Source organism: Pempheris klunzingeri, chromosome 17, assembly GCF_042242105.1.
Source record: "Pempheris klunzingeri isolate RE-2024b chromosome 17, fPemKlu1.hap1, whole genome shotgun sequence".
In the NCBI taxonomy this organism is placed as follows: domain Eukaryota; kingdom Metazoa; phylum Chordata; class Actinopteri; order Acropomatiformes; family Pempheridae; genus Pempheris; species Pempheris klunzingeri.
In genome coordinates this window covers 10335992-10352502 of record NC_092028.1, presented here as the reverse complement: position 1 = coordinate 10352502, position 16511 = coordinate 10335992, and the positions used below count along the sequence as shown (strand labels likewise).

The 16511-nt window shown below is 40.2% G+C and overlaps 3 protein-coding genes across 5 annotated transcripts; all 3 read left to right on the top strand.

Annotated features, from left to right (window-relative positions):
- Window positions 1–596: 596 nt before the first annotated feature.
- mgp (matrix Gla protein) lies at window positions 597–3116 on the top strand. Of its 3 annotated transcripts, none has more exons than XM_070848137.1 (5): window positions 597–660; window positions 1972–2059; window positions 2190–2219; window positions 2437–2542; window positions 2907–3116. In XM_070848137.1, exons 2-5 carry the CDS (start codon window positions 1999–2001, stop codon window positions 3061–3063), a joined length of 354 nt encoding a protein of 117 aa, XP_070704238.1. In that variant the 5' UTR covers window positions 597–660; window positions 1972–1998; the 3' UTR covers window positions 3064–3116. The 3 variants fall into 3 exon arrangements, with proteins under 3 accessions (XP_070704238.1, XP_070704237.1, XP_070704239.1); XM_070848136.1 differs by having other exon boundaries at window positions 602–660; window positions 1975–2059; XM_070848138.1 differs by lacking the exon at window positions 2190–2219 and having other exon boundaries at window positions 602–660; window positions 1975–2059.
- Window positions 3117–5415: 2299 nt separating this feature from the next.
- Window positions 5416–6949, top strand: bglap (bone gamma-carboxyglutamate (gla) protein). The gene is made up of 4 exons (XM_070848410.1): window positions 5416–5553; window positions 5824–5868; window positions 6208–6292; window positions 6484–6949. The coding sequence occupies exons 1-4, from the start codon at window positions 5496–5498 to the stop codon at window positions 6584–6586; spliced, it is 291 nt and encodes a 96-aa protein (XP_070704511.1). The 5' UTR covers window positions 5416–5495; the 3' UTR covers window positions 6587–6949.
- A 2868-nt stretch (window positions 6950–9817) lies between these two features.
- LOC139217082 (pleckstrin homology domain-containing family F member 2-like) lies at window positions 9818–11664 on the top strand. The gene is made up of 2 exons (XM_070848363.1): window positions 9818–10068; window positions 10284–11664. The coding sequence occupies exons 1-2, from the start codon at window positions 9825–9827 to the stop codon at window positions 10859–10861; spliced, it is 822 nt and encodes a 273-aa protein (XP_070704464.1). The 5' UTR covers window positions 9818–9824; the 3' UTR covers window positions 10862–11664.
- Window positions 11665–16511: the final 4847 nt, after the last annotated feature.

Here is a 16511-nt window from a genome sequence, read left to right as displayed (position 1 = left end):
ATGACAGGACTTTGTTGCTCGTAGTGTGAGCACAGCATTAGACAGTCAGGGGCGTTGCAGAAGGGTACCTTTTTGCATCTGTGTCAGACACCAAAGAGGCGTGACAAAACATCAGATCAACCTGGGGAATGAGAACACATTGTGCTCTACATGTTTTGGAGGCATATGGGGGCCAAAAAGTACAGTCAGTCCATGTTGTGTCTGTACGGCGGACCGGTCCTTTGCTGCAATGCTGGCAAACAGCAGCGAATATTATCATGTACCTGCTATGAAGCAAGTTAGACGTTCCTGTGCCAGCCTTCCCTCACCCTCCTCTCTGTCCCTCTGTTTACCCCCTGCTTATTTTTCTCTGTTCCTCTTCCTTGCCTTCCTGTCACCCACTGTATTTTTCAGTGAAGGCATGGGAGTCGGGGAGAGAGTGAGCTAATACGTCGGTCTGATTAAATGGTGGAAAAGAGGGCTGATAGCATGAGAAGGGAGGAGAGAGGGCGAGGGCTGAGGGGAGGTGGGGGGAGGGAGTCGATGGGTAGAAATGAAGGGGTGGGGGGAAGAGAGGTGAGTATAAAAGCCTTGCTGTTAGGAATTAGAAAATATTCCTCGGGAGAAAATACAGACAGAGAGATATTTCCAAGACTTCTCACTCCATAATTAACTTTCACGGTAAGTTCATTAAAGAAAATAATCTCTTCAAACTAATGGCCAGTGAAAGTAGAAGTAGTTTTAAACAAGCCAAACCTGGCAAAACTGATCATTTTATTTATCAGCTGATGTCTCAGACATGCATTTTTGTAATGTTTTTAGTATAATACCGCAAAGTACAATCCTCATTGTACAGTACAGGCCTGTAGTACTAGTCTGTTTGTGTAAAGAGTACTTAGTATGTAGCCTCAGGTTGGCTCTGTGCGTGTCTAGCATCATGCCTGTGGCTTTTTCCAATGAGGTGGGCACATTCTGCCTGCTGGGAATATGAACCCACCAGGACCCCTACTGAGAATCAGACAGGCATAAAACTTTGTAGACACTGTTGTCAGCACCTAACACACACACACATACTCACACGCACACACACACACACACACACACTCACACACACACACACATCTAGATGTCCTCGCCAGTCTTTGGAAGTTGGTTTTTGAAGTTTGGGCCTGAGGCTTACTTTTTCTGTGCCCAATGTGAGTCTGGATTTGACTAAAGCCAAAATATGCCTGAGGGGCTGATGTTATGAGCACTGCGTGTGCGTGTGTGTGTCTGAGAGAGAGAGAGAGAGAGAGAGTTATATGTGTTTATATGTAATGAAAGCTGCTATTGACGGTGAAAAAGGAGTGAAACAGAATCCTGTCCAAATCCCACAAACACAAGATGGGGATGAAAGCTTTTCTGCATCGCAGGCATGCAAAAATACAATCTGTATGTGTGTGTGTTGTTCCAGACATCTGGCACTGGTGTTTGTACAGGTGTCACACACCTTACCGTAGGCCACTTATGGATGTGGATTAAGTGCATATGTGTGCACATATGTCAGTGCATTAATACACGTGCATTATGTGTGCATGTGCAGAGCCAAATTGTTGAGCCCGTGTGGCTACTGAGGTTCCAGTTATTGAATGCTGTTTTGATTGGTCCTGACGTGCACTAAAAGGACTTTTGGACACTTGTTTATCTCAGTGAAGATCTCCAGTCTGTTTTTCTGAATATGTATGACTTAAGTTGTGCCATGGAGAAATTCTGCAGCAACTTAGCAGAGTGTATCAGCAGTTTATAGGAGTGGTTCCAGCCCTCATATGCACGAAACCACAGGAAACAGATTTAGAAACTTCGCCACTTTCAGCCATATATCCCTACTTGCGGTTCTTTCCTGTTTACCTGCAGTTTCAAAATCTGAGCCACCTTCTCTCTCTCATTTGTCTCCTTTTACTTTTCCTTGGGTACCGACATGACTCACTGAAACACCTTTCTCCTCTTCTCTAGCAGACAGTCAGATAAACAAGCCACAGGATGAGGAGCCTTCTTCAGTTGCTGGCACTCTGTGCTGCGGTCTCTCTCGGCGTCTGCTATGGTACAGTCCTCCCCTACATGCTCACTTTTCTACCACTCAGCAGTCATTATATATTCATAACATATAATACATCCGATTCACACAGTGATTCATCATTTATGATTAACCCGATTCCATGTTTTTCCCGTAGAATCTCATGAAAGCACAGAATCCGTTGAAGGTGATTAAATGTTGTCTCTCGTTCATGGAAAAACATGCATGCAGTTCTAACAAATATGACACAGCTTCAGTCATCCAGCATCGTGTATTTAATCCTTATTTTACCCTCCACTAACATACCCCCTGGCTTTATTTCACCTGACCAGACCAGTTGCATGATTGGCATGCCTGACCTGATCAAACAGGGATTTTTGTCTAGTAAAGATTTGTGGTTCCAGATTTGTTTGTGCCTCCAAACCAAGCCAACTCATTCATCACGCCACAGAGGGGCAATGTGTATAGCCCACCCAGAGGGAACAGCCACAACTATTACAACTTCATGAGGTAAAACACACGACCGCAGACATGCATACAGAGCACATAACTCTTCTTTTATCTTGTTCATCTGTGAAAGCGCCTACCTACAGAAACAGGCAAGAAATGCACACAAATATACAGTAGACCATTAAGGAAAAAAAGCTTAATTAGACTGCTAAACATCTGCATTTGCTTTAAACATTCACTGTGACAAACAGACAGAGCCCGAAGCTGAGGATAAATGCTCAAATGCAGCAACTTAAGCAGAAATGCAACAACACAAAGACACAATGTGTTTCTGATTACAATTCTCTTCCATGTGCTCAGTATGCTTCCCTCTAACTATCTCTATCTGTCTGCTGTCTCCCCCTCCCGTCCCCCACCACTCCAGGACGATAAAGTCTCCAGCGGAGAGGCGTGCAGAGACCTGTGAGGACTACTCACCCTGCCGCTTCTACGCCTTCCGCCACGGCTTTCAGCAGGCCTACCAGAGATACTTTGGCTCCAGAAGTCAGACCCAGAGACTGACTGGAACCCGTCGTTACTGAACAGTGTCTCTCTCTGGCAAATGCAGAATTCTCAGTATCGTGTGGAGATGAAAGCGCATTCCTTCATGCTACATATCACAACTTTTATGTAATTTATGTAGCTGTTTTTTTGCGGCCTTCTCTGTTGATGTTAAATGAGTCGTGGAAGACAAGACACATTTCAGAAGCATCCAGCGTGGCTCAGGTGTTACAGTAACCCATCATTATGCACATGTAGAAATTCATGGCCCATCTCTTGTGTAATCTCAGGATTACTTTTATCCACCAATTATCACACCTTCCCAGCATTTATGAGCTTTATGTGATATGCTTGAATGAAGTGTATTGCTCACTATCCACTAACTATTTCTTACATTATCCTCCTATTTATCCAGACCAGCACTGCTGTCAGTGATTATTTCCATTGCTTTGAAAAAAATAAAATTCCCTTTAGTGGGTTTTGTCTTAATCCTGTTTACGCCACTTGCTTGCCACATGGGTGTGTGAGAACATTTGGCATGCAGTGCCAGTGTTTGCATTATTCATAGTAATGGTCCAATTTTTGCGATTTAGTTGAAATGAAAGATGAAACGGCTAATTATCTGAGGGTCGTGAGGTGATTAATGGACATTTTTTTTTATTCTATTCATTTATGATTAGGTTTTGGTTTTCTAAATATTGGATACCTCCGCTTTTTTGAGACTCAAACAGTCATTGAAATGAAACCAAAGTTACGAAGCCCCTTAAACTACACGCTCAGCCAAAAAAGCTTGTTATGGGGTTAAACAAGGACACATATTAGTGAAAGCACTAATCACTATTAGATCATTGCTGATTTTAGTATGTGCAGACAAGATCTGGTTTCTTGTAATCAGCGAAGGAATCTGAGCGATGTGCCACACAGCTGTGTATCAGTAGCCTCTCCGCTGTAGACAGTCTTATTACCAGAGACAGGTCAGCGCAGAGTAGATGTCAGCATGGCACAGTACTGTTGGATGTTTGTTTTTCTGTGTTGCCACAAGGCCACAAATGAGCACAATTAAAGTTGTCCTGAGGTTGAATCCTTGAAGTCTGTCCCCGAAACGAGACAAGGCACCACCATTGACCCAGACAGTGAAATTACACCCCACATAATACTGTCAGGACCTATCCAAAATCTAAATACCCAGTCAAAAAAAAGCAACAAGAAGAGTAGGAGAGCAAAAGATCTGGAAAGACATTTTTCATATCATAAATTAAGGACGCTCAAACGACTGGTTTTAGAAATATAATAATATGATGTCTATAGAGGCTATGGTGCATCAGATGCTGTGATTCAGCATCAACATTCTTTCAATCTTCTTCTTTCATAATAAACCAATAAAAAAACAAAAGGATTAGATGTTCTAAACGATCCCAAAAACACCCGTCTATCAGTGAGTTGTGTTTAAATCAAAAGTAAGTGACATGTTTCACTCTTCTGTGTGGAGCTGTCTGCCACTTTGCTGGAAAACCACCCACTTGTTTGGTAAAAATATCCCATCCACATTCTAAATTACCCTCCTACAAATCTTCAAATACACTGGGTTTTGTTTCTAAATGTTGCTTTCTTTACGTAGGAAATCACTGTGGTTTGTAATAAAAGAGAGGGCCCTCGGATTAAAATCATGTCACATAATGTGGGGATGGTGGTTTCTCCAATTTTTCCATTTCCAGTTCTCCTCTCCGCCGCATGCACTTGGTGACCTACATGTAAAAGTGTGTGGGTGCACTGTAAAACTCTGACCTCTCCAGGCTGCCAGCTGACATTACACTCCCTAAATTTCACTAAACATTTTATAATTGTTCCAAAATCTGACAGCAAATGCTTTGGTGGCTTTAATCTGCGGCTAAATCATCATAATTTTGTTAATTTTTTTAAAAATCACTTTTCTTCCATCTTTACATAAAAAATAAACAGCTTTCCATTTTCAAGATGTAGAAGAAGCAATGGTTCACAAAGACAATCTGGTTTCTCAGCAGCAGCTAAAATGACTCAAACAAGGTGTGAATATTTTTAATATTTTTTTTAAGACACCAAATGTGGCTGATATTTGTGGCTGTGCATCACCCACATTTGCTTTCTCATTACTGATGCTTTAAAGCAAATTTCAAACTTCACTGTCTTTCTTCGTCTGTTCACTTGTGGGAGTGTGTGCCATAGAATCAAACATAAAATGGGGGTTTTTTTGTATACGTAATTTCTGTGGAGGTGTGTATTTCTGCATCTTTGTGGGTGTGTGACACATGATTCCCTAACCAATCACACACCCATGTCATGATGAGGGCCGCATCTATAAAGCGAGTGTGTATCGATGTATATATGTGTGTAAAAGAAAGAAAGACAGACGGAAAGAGAGAGAAGAGTGACAGAGCTGTTGAACTACTCCCACTTGCTGCCTGATTCTGCAGACGGTGAAGAAAGAAGCTGAAAGATGAAGACTTTGGCCATCCTGGTTCTCTGCTCCCTGGCTGTCATCTGTCTGACTTCAGGTAAAAGCTACACAACAGCATATGTTAGAAAAGCTCTCACTAAAACTAAGAAATAAAACTGCAGTACATTATCATACTATTTCATGCATATGCTTCTCTGCAAGTTTAAAGGCTGTTTCTACTACTTTTCTTCACTAACGTTAGTACAGACAGGGGGTTGCATGTAAAGGAATCACTTGAAAGAGTGACACTTCCTGGAAAATTGAATTTTGATTGAAATTTTTAAAAAATTTAAATAAATTAATACAATTTCCCCCCCATGTTTGACAGATGCCCCCCATGGCTCCCAGCCTGCCAGTGACACCCCTGCTGAGGGTAAGATCATACTTTTTGACTTTCTACAGTTAAAGGCAGGAAAATCTTTTTTCAGAAACTTTTAAGTCCTGCATACATGAAATAAGAACTGATTATTAGTTATTAGTATTCTTTGAAATACTAGTCTGAATACATTTAGAATAAAGATAATAAAGACTCTTCCACACACTGCATGAATTCTACATTAGTCCATATTTTACTTGTGGTTTAGCACAAAACAATTGATTTCTGCTTGGTTGCTCTTTCTAAGTAGAATCTTCCGTGTGCATTTGATTTGGTTTGATCGATAAACGTCTTACACAATGAGACAAAGTTGAGTTTATCGTGCATCTCGTGCAGGTATGTTTGTGGAGAGGGAGCAGGCCTCCACAGTGGTGAGACAGAAGAGAGCTGCTGGACAGTTATCCCTGACACAGCTGGAAAGGTAACAGACACACACACACACACACACACACACACACTTATAAGAAGCAGTGGGCAACAACACCCACATATCAAATCCAATAGCATGTACAGTATTGGTTTATATCTAACCTGGTGTTGGTGGGTGGCCTGAAGCAGAACCATGTCATGAATAACACCGTCTGCATGTGTTGCCCCTCTCTCTCCGCTCAGCCTGAGAGAAGTGTGTGAGGCTAACCTGGCTTGTGAGCACATGATGGACACGGAGGGAATCATTGCTGCCTACACCGCCTACTATGGACCAATCCCCTATTAGAAGCCAAACCAGGACAACTGATTGCTCATCAAAACTGTTTCGTTTCTTTTCTTCTTCTTTTTTTTCTTTTTTAATTTGCATTGTCACCTTTGAGTTCTGCTTTTTTTTTCTTTGCCGTCAATCCAAAAAAAAAAAAAGCTTCAGAAACCGTGCCAGTGTGTGCAAGCTGTTCCACAAATTAAAAGTGAGAAATGTGGGGATAAGATGCAAACAGATGTGTGACAGGGGAGAAAGAGCAAGAATATCTGCTTGTACATTTATTTGTCCATCCTGCACAGATCCACTGAATTGTCTCTATAATTCTACGTGTTATCCTAGCCTGTAGAGTAGTGTAATAGAATTAAATAAAGATAACTAAAACCCTTTCTGTGTGCTCTTTTACAAGCACTCACCTGTGACTCTGGACATATTAACCCAACCATTCACTTACGAAGGGAACGGCTTTGACAAGTTGTGGCCACTAGATGTCGCTCTGGGCTCACATCTGATCATTTGCATATAAGAGAGGCAAAAAATGTCAAAAGTCAGTCCAAAATCCATCACATCCTGACTACTCCTCTTTATTCATGTGCTAATTGCAATAATATAACCTGCACTGAGTGCAAGTGTTCACATGCCATAGGTGAGGTGGCAATCTGGATCATTGGGAAGTAGTTTGGATGCATGAATCGGACTGGATATGTCTTATTTTGGTTGGTTTGATTTGATTAATTGAACCACAACGTGATGCCACGACGTGTATAGGAAAGGAAATACGGTTAATAACACAGGTGGCAAAGATAACGTCTTTATTACGGAATGATGCAATTATAATATAGGATGTTTGAAAATGTATGTCAAGGGCTTTTTCGAACCATTATTGCCACCTGGCCGCTGATGAAGGGGTGAGTCAAATGTTGTGACTCACTTCACCCAAATTGCACAACTGACATAATCCGTTTTCATCTGCCAGTCTGAGGAGAAGAATGCCAGTTCTACTTTTAAGAGTCATATTTCTCTAACCTACACACATAAAAGCCCACTGTCTCTTATCACACCACTGATGTTATTACTGTTGACAGATACCTCTTCTCTAGTAGCACTTCTCACATGTCAAAGTCCATAGCTCAACATATGAGCCAGATACTGAAAGTTGTTGCTAAGTCTAGCTTATTAATTTCCACTAAACATTGCACTTGGACATTTATTGTGGAGAGGGGGCGTAAAATGGCATTTTATTGCCTGACATTGTTTCTTGCCAAGTGTATTTTTGACTGCTATGTTGCAGCAGGGCTGTGTGCCATGCTGTCTTGGCACTGATGTTTACAGCACGGGAACATGCTGTCAGACAAGTCTATCATGTACTCCATCACAGATTTCTGTATTCCCATATCCGTATCTGTGTTGTTTTTGTGGCACTTCACTCGTGCAAAAAGGACAATACAAAGCAAACCATTGAGACAGAAAGAAAAATAAATCATAGCATTGTGTGTGTATGTAAACAAGTGGTTACCTGTTGCCTCCTGTTTCAAGTCTTTATGCTAAGCTAAGCTGGCGATAGCGTCATGTTTACCATACAGACAAGCGGTATTGATCTTCTCGTTTAACACCTGGCAAAAAGTGAATAAGTGTATTTTCCAAAAACATCAAACCATTCCTTCATTTCCTTGACATTGATTCTAGCGATTGCTTTCAAAAACTGTGTTATTTCATATTTCATATAGCCTTGATAATGTTTTACCATACTGAATAATCCACTGAATAACCAAGCTTTATTTTTTCCAAATGAAAAAGTGCTAGTGAGGAAACTGTGATAAAAACATTGTTAGGGAAACTGATCAGCTGTGAGTTTACTCTTGGGAAATTCCTCTAACAACACTGTGCTGCCAGTAACCCACAGGCAGCACACACATACCTGCACTTCAGATCCGCTTTCATTCCCCCTTGGAGTTCCCCTGGCATTTTACCATCCATATGTGTACTCAACTACAACATGTCTTCCATTTGGTGACTGGAAACATGGTGTTGGTATCTGTCTCATTTGCACTGTACCTGTGTACTGCAAGGAAAATGGCTTATTAATGAACATGCACGGGCAGCACAGGCTGTGAGAAATGCGACACATAAGAGACTAACACGAACTGGCAGCATGCAACAGAGTTTGTTTATTTTTGTTCTCCAGCTGTTGACTGAGCTGCTCAGCCGGTCTGACAATACCATGCCAGGCTTTGAAACATGAACTCATGTGTGTTTTTCTTACATTGTAACAGGCATAAGATTCATATCTTATTTCATTTTTTTATTATGCTGCTTAACTTTTACTGTGCTTTCTCACAGAATCCTCCTCACAGAGCCAGAGTAAAACTGTGACCGTAAAAACAAGACAAATTCACAATGCAATCACATAAACTTGACACTTGACAACAATAATAGAAGAACTTCATTAAAAGCACAAGTGCTGCATTCAAAATTCTACTTATGTGAAGATACAGAATTATTACCAACACAATAAACTTTGCATTAGGCAATGTAATTTCATCATACTTGAAATGCTCATACTTGTTGAAATAACTAACACTGACCATTGCACCTTACTAACAATGTTTAATTGAAGGGTTCCTTTAAAAAATGTGTGTCTGTGAACAGTTGCCTCTTTGTATTTAGTGTCTTAAAAAACTGGACCTGGTCTCATTACGTGATTTCCAAAAATCTAATGAAATAACATTGCCTACTGCAGCTTTAAAGTATCAAAAGAGGAAGTGCTCATTATGGTCTGCAGCTCCTTTCATTGTTATAACATGAACTTATCGGATCATTATTATTGATGCATTGACATGAAAGTCAATTGAAGGAGGTGTAGCTAATTCTAACTGCTTTGTACACTGGTGGGTGTTTAATCTAAACCAATGTATTGTATTTTATAAGCTGATATGTATGTAGAATCCTTATCTAAAAATGAACTTGCAACTAAATACAGAAGAGTAACAAATGTATAAAATGTTGTAAATGTTGAGGTACAACACAAGTATCTCAAATTTGTACTTTGTTAGTTGTAACTTTGTTTGTTACTATTTGCTCTGAATTCACACATGTTGCTCCAAACTTCCCCCCCTCCCCCCCCTCTCTTGTTTCTTGTTTAACTTGCCTTCAATCGTAACTCAGAAAGTCCCACTGCGTCATCAGGAAATAGGACTAAATACAGCCTCCTGCAGCGTGTTGTTCATTTGTGAGTCTAGTCTGCAGATAGTAGGCAGCCAAGATGGAACAGCTAGTATTTGATGAGGAGAACCGGGAGCGTATCCAGGCAGTGGAAAATTCGTTTGGCAAATCGGGGAGACCCCTATCCAAGCCAGGTCGGGTTCTGATGGGACAGGGCCGTCTGATAAAGCAGGGTCGTCGGAAGCCCCAGCCCAAGGTTGTCTTCCTTTTCAATGATATCCTGGTGTACGGCAGCATCATTCTGAATAGACGCTGGCACAAAAATCAAAAGATTATCCCTCTAGGTAAGCATCTGATCTGCTCCTTCTATTCACCCCCATTGCATTGATGCAGCTGCAGTAGTTTCACAGGGAGATACCTCAAAACCTCAGCAAAATACAATACAGCTGCCTTCAACTTTAATTTACGGCTATAGTCTTGTTGTCAGAAATGGGACATTCTGAATCATGAAGAATAGTTCATGGTATGAATCAATGTGCTGTCTTCTCTGTCTTTTCAGAGGACATCCAGCTGGAGGACACGGAGGACGGTGTAATGGCGAACCAATGGCTGATCCGTACACCACGTAAGTCCTTCTTTGTGTCCGCCCCGTCCTATGAGGAGAAGCAGGCCTGGATTGAACACATTGAAGAATGCCGTTCAAGCCTGCTGCAGGGTGGCAGCCATCAACCTGGTTCCATCTTCGCTGTTTCATGGATCCCTGACCAGGCTGCCTTCAAATGCATGCGCTGCTTCAACAAGTTCACCCCAACCAAACGTCGACACCACTGCCGAAAGTGTGGCTTTTTGGTCTGTAACTCATGCTCCAAACAACGAGCGGTGATAAGCCACATTCACCTCAGTAAGAAGCTGAGAGTCTGCAATTTGTGCCACGCTGGGGGTAAGAAAGATGAGCCGTCTCGCGTGAGGGGAGATAGCACAGAGGACGACAATGCAGCGGCATCCAGTGATGAAGAGGAGCAAGGGGAGATGATGCAGGGCTATGCTCAAAGCAGCTGGCTGGACGCCCGCATGGGGACCTGGGGACACATGGGCACCTACGTTTATCCAAAGCCATTGCATCTGCAACCCCAGTAAGACATAACCACATCAAGACTGCTGCAGTCTCTCAGCCGCAGCTGGTGTTCTCATCGTGAATCATCATATTAAACAATGAGTTGTATAATAACAAAGTGCATTGGACTTTTGAATTTGATTCGAACAAAGCTGATCCAGTTAAATGCAATAGCAGCATGTTAGAAGTCACTAGAGAAAATCTTAAAAAGAAGATGTCTTGTATTTGTACCTATTTACTGATGGAACTTTTTATATAGTATTGGGTTCAAGGAAACGTCATCACACAGCACCTTTGCAAGTGTAATTATATAATAACACCTAATTAAGCCATGAAGTGATTTTAATTAAATGTATATATGTCTTTTGCTGTTTACATGTGAAAAAGCATTTGCACCTTATATCTTCTCCTACATATCCACATCCACTCCGCCATAGCTCAAGTACAGACTCTACACCAGAGTGCACTCACTGCTATCTCTGTCTTCAACCATGTCACCGTGGCAAAGGCACTGCCCAACTTCACCCAGTACGTGAACTGTTTCACCAGAGAGGAGAGGACCCTGGACTCTGGACTCACCTGATTATTATTATTGTTATTATTATTATAATTATATAATACAGCTCCTCACTCTGAATGTACATGTTGTTATATATTATTATTAGTAGTAGTGGTATTATTTGTATCATTATTATTATTATCATTATTATTACTTTTGTGTTTGAAGTTTATTCTTATTCTTTTGGAGCTGTGTCCCCCTGGGGATTATTAAAGTAATTCTGATTCTGATTCTGATTCTGAAATCTTCTGAGATCTATGAACAATAAAGCACTCACAGAACATGTAAAGGATTTGTGTCTGATTTGAGTATTGAGAGTCGTGTTGCACCAGTCTTACTTTATCTGTTATGATTGCAGTTTTTTTACTTCCTCATTTGAAAAACTGTATGATGAAATAACATTTCATACTAATGAGTTGAGTTTTACTATTTTCTTTCAATTATTCCACAAATATTTGGTTCATTTATGTATTTTACACAATTTATTAATACAGATATTTATGTCATAAATGTCTTCTATTTACTTGATATTGAACACTTTGTATTGCTGCAGTTTTATAATGTCAGTGAGTGAGACGCAATGTAGATTATTATTATTCTTTTTTAAATCAGGGCAATACATGATCCATTTATTAATTAATTAATTTATTGACCTACTTGAATGGATCACATACTTCTCTGGCACTGACACTGACCCACTTATTGCATAAATATGTTGACTAATAGATACTTGAATGATAATTATAGACTCAGATAGGTAGGGTGTACTTTTACAGGGAGTAGCCTGTGGAGACTAGACAACAGATCAATGTTATTGTATGGGGAGGATCTTACAAGGACAAGATTTCAAAATAGCTGGTGTTTTCCTAAGATTTTATTACAGATTAATTAAATTGTATTTAATCAACTGATTCTTTTTTCATAAACAAATTTTTTAGGTTAGAAACCTAACCTGTAAGAAAGCGTGTGTTTGTATGCTTGTCTGTCTGCCTGTTGCTGTGTCAGGTGGAGTGCTGCCAAAAGTTTAGGGTTTTTTGGTTGTGGTTGGCTTTGTCGGGGGTGTGGTGGTCAATAATAGAAATACTTTTTTGACTGTTTAGAGGTCAACATAACAAAGTGGGATTGCTGTGTCTTCCTGTATATGTGCCTGAGTTGATCACTGTCTCTGCAGACGGTAAAAAGGTTTTAAAAAATGTAACAAAACTAGATTGTCTCTCGTCATGAGCGAGTCATTTCGGTGAATGTAGTGTCAAACCAGTTTGACTTCTCCTTACACGGAACAAGGGATTGTTTGGAGGACTGGAGCGCTGCCAGTGATGCTGCGAAAATCACTGGTGTTGTTTTTGGAGCGTCTCATCGTGAGGCTCTTTTGTATTTATACAGTATACAACAGTATTTTGCTGACTCCCAAGTTTTTTGCCTCAATCCTGTACAAATAGTGTGAAAGCTTCTCTCAGAAATGTCCACTCTCCTATTCCACATCATACCTGAAAAACAGAGAAATACAACTTGGGATACTACTGAAACGCATGCTCACAATAATATAACAAAGGGACTTTAATAGACAGATGTAAAAAGAAAAGAAAGTGATAATGTGTGAATTGAGTTTTTGTCTGCACATCTCCTGTGACGTAGCTGGATGCACGTTCAAGAGCTGTTCCTAAGTCTAAATTACAGGTACTTATACTCTACTTCAATATTTCTATTTTGACAAACATTTCAATAGGTTATTTAATCTTAAATAGAAGTGAAATTGTAGAGCAAAGTAAAATAGAAAGAATTCAGCATGTGTTTATGATTGTGAGGAGGTCTGTGTGTGAATAGATGTACAGTGGTGTGAAAAAGTATTTGCCCCCTTACAGATTTCTTCTGCTTTTGCTTTTTTGTCACACTTACATGTTTCAGATCATCAAACCAATTTTAATATCAGACAAAGATAACCTGAGTAAACACAAAAAGCAGTTTTTAAACGATGATTTCATTTATTAAGGGACAAAAGCTATCCAAACCAACCTGGCCCTATGTGAAAAAGTAATTGCCCCCTAAACCTAATAACTGATTGTGCCACCCTTGGCGGCAACAACTGCAATTAAGCGTTTGCAATAACTGCCGATGAGTCTTTCACATCGCTGTGGGGGAATTTCGGCCCACTCTTCTTTGCAGAATTGTCTTAATTCAGCCACATTGGAGGGTTTTCGAGCATGAACGGCCTGTTTAAGGTCATGCTACAGCATCTCAATTGGATTTAAGTCCGGACTTTGACTAGGTCACTCCAAAACCTTCACTTTGTTTTTTAGTTATTCAGAGGTGGACTTGCTGGTGTGCTTTGGATCATTGTCCTGCTGCATAACCCAAGTGCGCTTGAGCTTAAGGTCACGAACTGATGGCCGGACATTCTCCTTCAGGATTTTCTGGTAGAGAGCAGAATTCATGGTTCCATCAGTTACAGCAAGTTGTCCAGGTCCTGAAGCAGCAAAGCAGCCCCAGACCATCACACTACTACCACCATGTTTGACTGTCGGTATGATGTTCTTTCTCCCAAATGCTCTTTCTCCGGGACACACACCTTCCAAAAAGTTCCACTTTTGTCCCATCAGTCCACAGAATATTTTCCCAAAAGTGTGGTGGATCATCAAGATGTTTTTTGGCAAATGTGAGATGTGCCTTTGTGTTCTTTTTGGTCAGCTGTGGTTTTCACCTTGGAACTCTCCCATGGAGGCCATTTTTGCCCAGTCTCTTTCTTATTGTTGAATCATGAACACTGACCTTAACTGAGGCAAGTGAGGCCTGCAGTGCTTTAGATGTTGTTTGGGGTTCTTTTCTGACCTCCTGGATGAGACGTTGATGCACTCTTGGAGTCATTTTGGTCGGCCGGTAGTCCTGGGAAGGTTCACCACTGTTCCATGTTTTCTCCATTCGGGGATAATGGCTCTCACTGTTGTTCGCTGGAGTCCCAAAGCCTTAGAAATGGCTTTTTAACCCTTTCCAGACTGATAGATGTCAATGGCTATATTTCTTGTCTGTTCTTGAATTGGTTTAGATCGGGGCATGATGTGTTGCATTTTGAGATCTTTCAGCCTACTTCATGTTGTCTATTTAAGTGATTTCTTGATTCTACAGCTCTGGCAGTAATCAGGCCTGGGTGTGGCTAGTGAAATTGAACTCAGCTTTAAAAAATGTGGTTAATCACAGTTAATTCATGATTTAACAAGGAGGGGGCAATTACTTTTTCACATAGGGCCAGGTTGGTTTGGATAACTTTTTTCCCTTAATAAATGAAATCATCATTTAAAAACTGCTTTTTGTGTTTTCTCAGGTCATCTATGTCTGATATTAAAATTGGTTTGATGATCTGAAACATGTAAGTGTGACAATAAAGCAAAAACAGAAGAAATCTGTAAGGGGGCAAATACTTTTTCACACCACTGTATGTGAGAATGAAGAATTCTGTGGTTGCTATGCTTTGTCTCCAGGTGCATCGTTTAAATCAGATAATCATTTAAAAACATTCAAAACCTCCAACGGTCTAGAAAGTTTCTGAGGACTTTTCCTGATATTTAACCAGGACAAGTGAATACCACAGGAAGAACCCACCTCCAAAGTCACTGTCTCACAGCACTCTCTGTTATTTACACCTGGACTTCATTATTTTAGGATCAATTTTAGTATTAGTGCTATTAGTGCAGGGTAGGAACAGAAACATCCAAACCATAGTGAACTATATGAAGTACACACTGAAATACAGTGTTGGGATCTGCTGGAGGAGAATCTACTGTATGAGAATGGAATTCCTTCCACCTGGTGTCACATTAGAGTTTTGCACTGAAGACCAAGACAGCCAAACAAACCTACTAGATTTGATCATTAATACTATCATCATTATCATATTAGAATCAGCATCAGAATCAGAATCAGAATTACTTTAATAATCCCCAGGGGGAAATTGCTTTTTGTTACACACAGCTCCAAAAGAATAAGAATAAACTTCAAACACGAAAGTAATAATAATGATAATAATAATAATGATACAAATAATGCCACTACTAATAATAATAACATATAACAACATGTACACTCAGAGTGAGGAGCTGTATTATATAATAATAATAATACAAATAATACCACTACTACTAACAATAATATATAACAACATGTACACTCAGAGTGAGCTGTATTATATAATAATAAAAATAATAATGATACAAATAATACCACTACTACCAACAATAATATATAACAACATGTACACTCTGCCTTATAAAAGGCAGGTTTCATAGAGCCTGCCTTATATAAGATAACCACGTCTAAAAGAACACACACATCCATCCATAGATGTGTACGGGGCCCCATGAGGAACCTGGGCACGTCTCTTGGAGGAGACTCGTCCACGTCCTCCAAAAGAAAATGTCGTGATAACGACATTGCGATGTGGCTCAGACGACCAACAGACGGCCAAGTAATGTGCCAGGAATCAGCACATCTTTCATTTTGGAAATGTTTTTGAACCATGGTGGGACGTCTTGATTGGTCATTCAAACAACGGTCAAACAGCGTCTCAGTGTTTGCTGAGGCTCAGTATATGAACACTGATGCTGTGCTTCTATGTAACCACTGCAAATATTTTAAAGCATCAAACTTAAAACTCCACAATAGCAATGCTTTGTCTCCAGGTGCATCATTTAAATCACATCATCATTTGAAAACATTCAAACCCTCTAAGAAGAGAACAAGATCCTCATGATTTCCGCATGTTGATTGAATTTGTTTCAGGTCATTCAATACATTGAAGAGTGCATTTTTTATGATTTGGAAAAACTAAAGTCTTAAAGGAACTGAGAAAGGCTGAGGTTTAACCAGGACAGATGAATACTGCACTTGTGGCACTCTATGTTATTTACACCTGGACTTAATTATTTCAGGATTATTAGTTCTGGTGCTCATCTTCTTCTTCTTGGTAATCAGAGACATTGGTGTTTTTTTGATGACACTTCTGGTTGTTAGTGGAAAGGGTTATAGTTGTAACACCTTGTGACCTTTAGAGGGCAGACACAAGCACCAAGCCACACCATTGCACCAGTATTATCATATATATTAAATAAAGTATTCAGTCATAC

Coding starts and splice junctions, on each gene's coding strand:
- mgp (XM_070848137.1), top strand. CDS start 1,999: ATGAGGAGCCTTCTTCAGTTGCTGGCACTCTGTGCTGCGGTCTCTCTC. Junction 2,060..2,189: donor CTCTCTCGGCGTCTGCTATG/GTACAGTCCTCC, acceptor TTTTTCCCGTAG/AATCTCATGAAAGCACAGAA. Junction 2,543..2,906: donor AACTATTACAACTTCATGAG/GTAAAACACACG, acceptor CCACCACTCCAG/GACGATAAAGTCTCCAGCGG.
- bglap (XM_070848410.1), top strand. CDS start 5,496: ATGAAGACTTTGGCCATCCTGGTTCTCTGCTCCCTGGCTGTCATCTGT. Junction 5,554..5,823: donor TGTCATCTGTCTGACTTCAG/GTAAAAGCTACA, acceptor CATGTTTGACAG/ATGCCCCCCATGGCTCCCAG. Junction 6,293..6,483: donor TCCCTGACACAGCTGGAAAG/GTAACAGACACA, acceptor CTCTCCGCTCAG/CCTGAGAGAAGTGTGTGAGG.
- LOC139217082 (XM_070848363.1), top strand. CDS start 9,825: ATGGAACAGCTAGTATTTGATGAGGAGAACCGGGAGCGTATCCAGGCA. Junction 10,069..10,283: donor TCAAAAGATTATCCCTCTAG/GTAAGCATCTGA, acceptor CTGTCTTTTCAG/AGGACATCCAGCTGGAGGAC.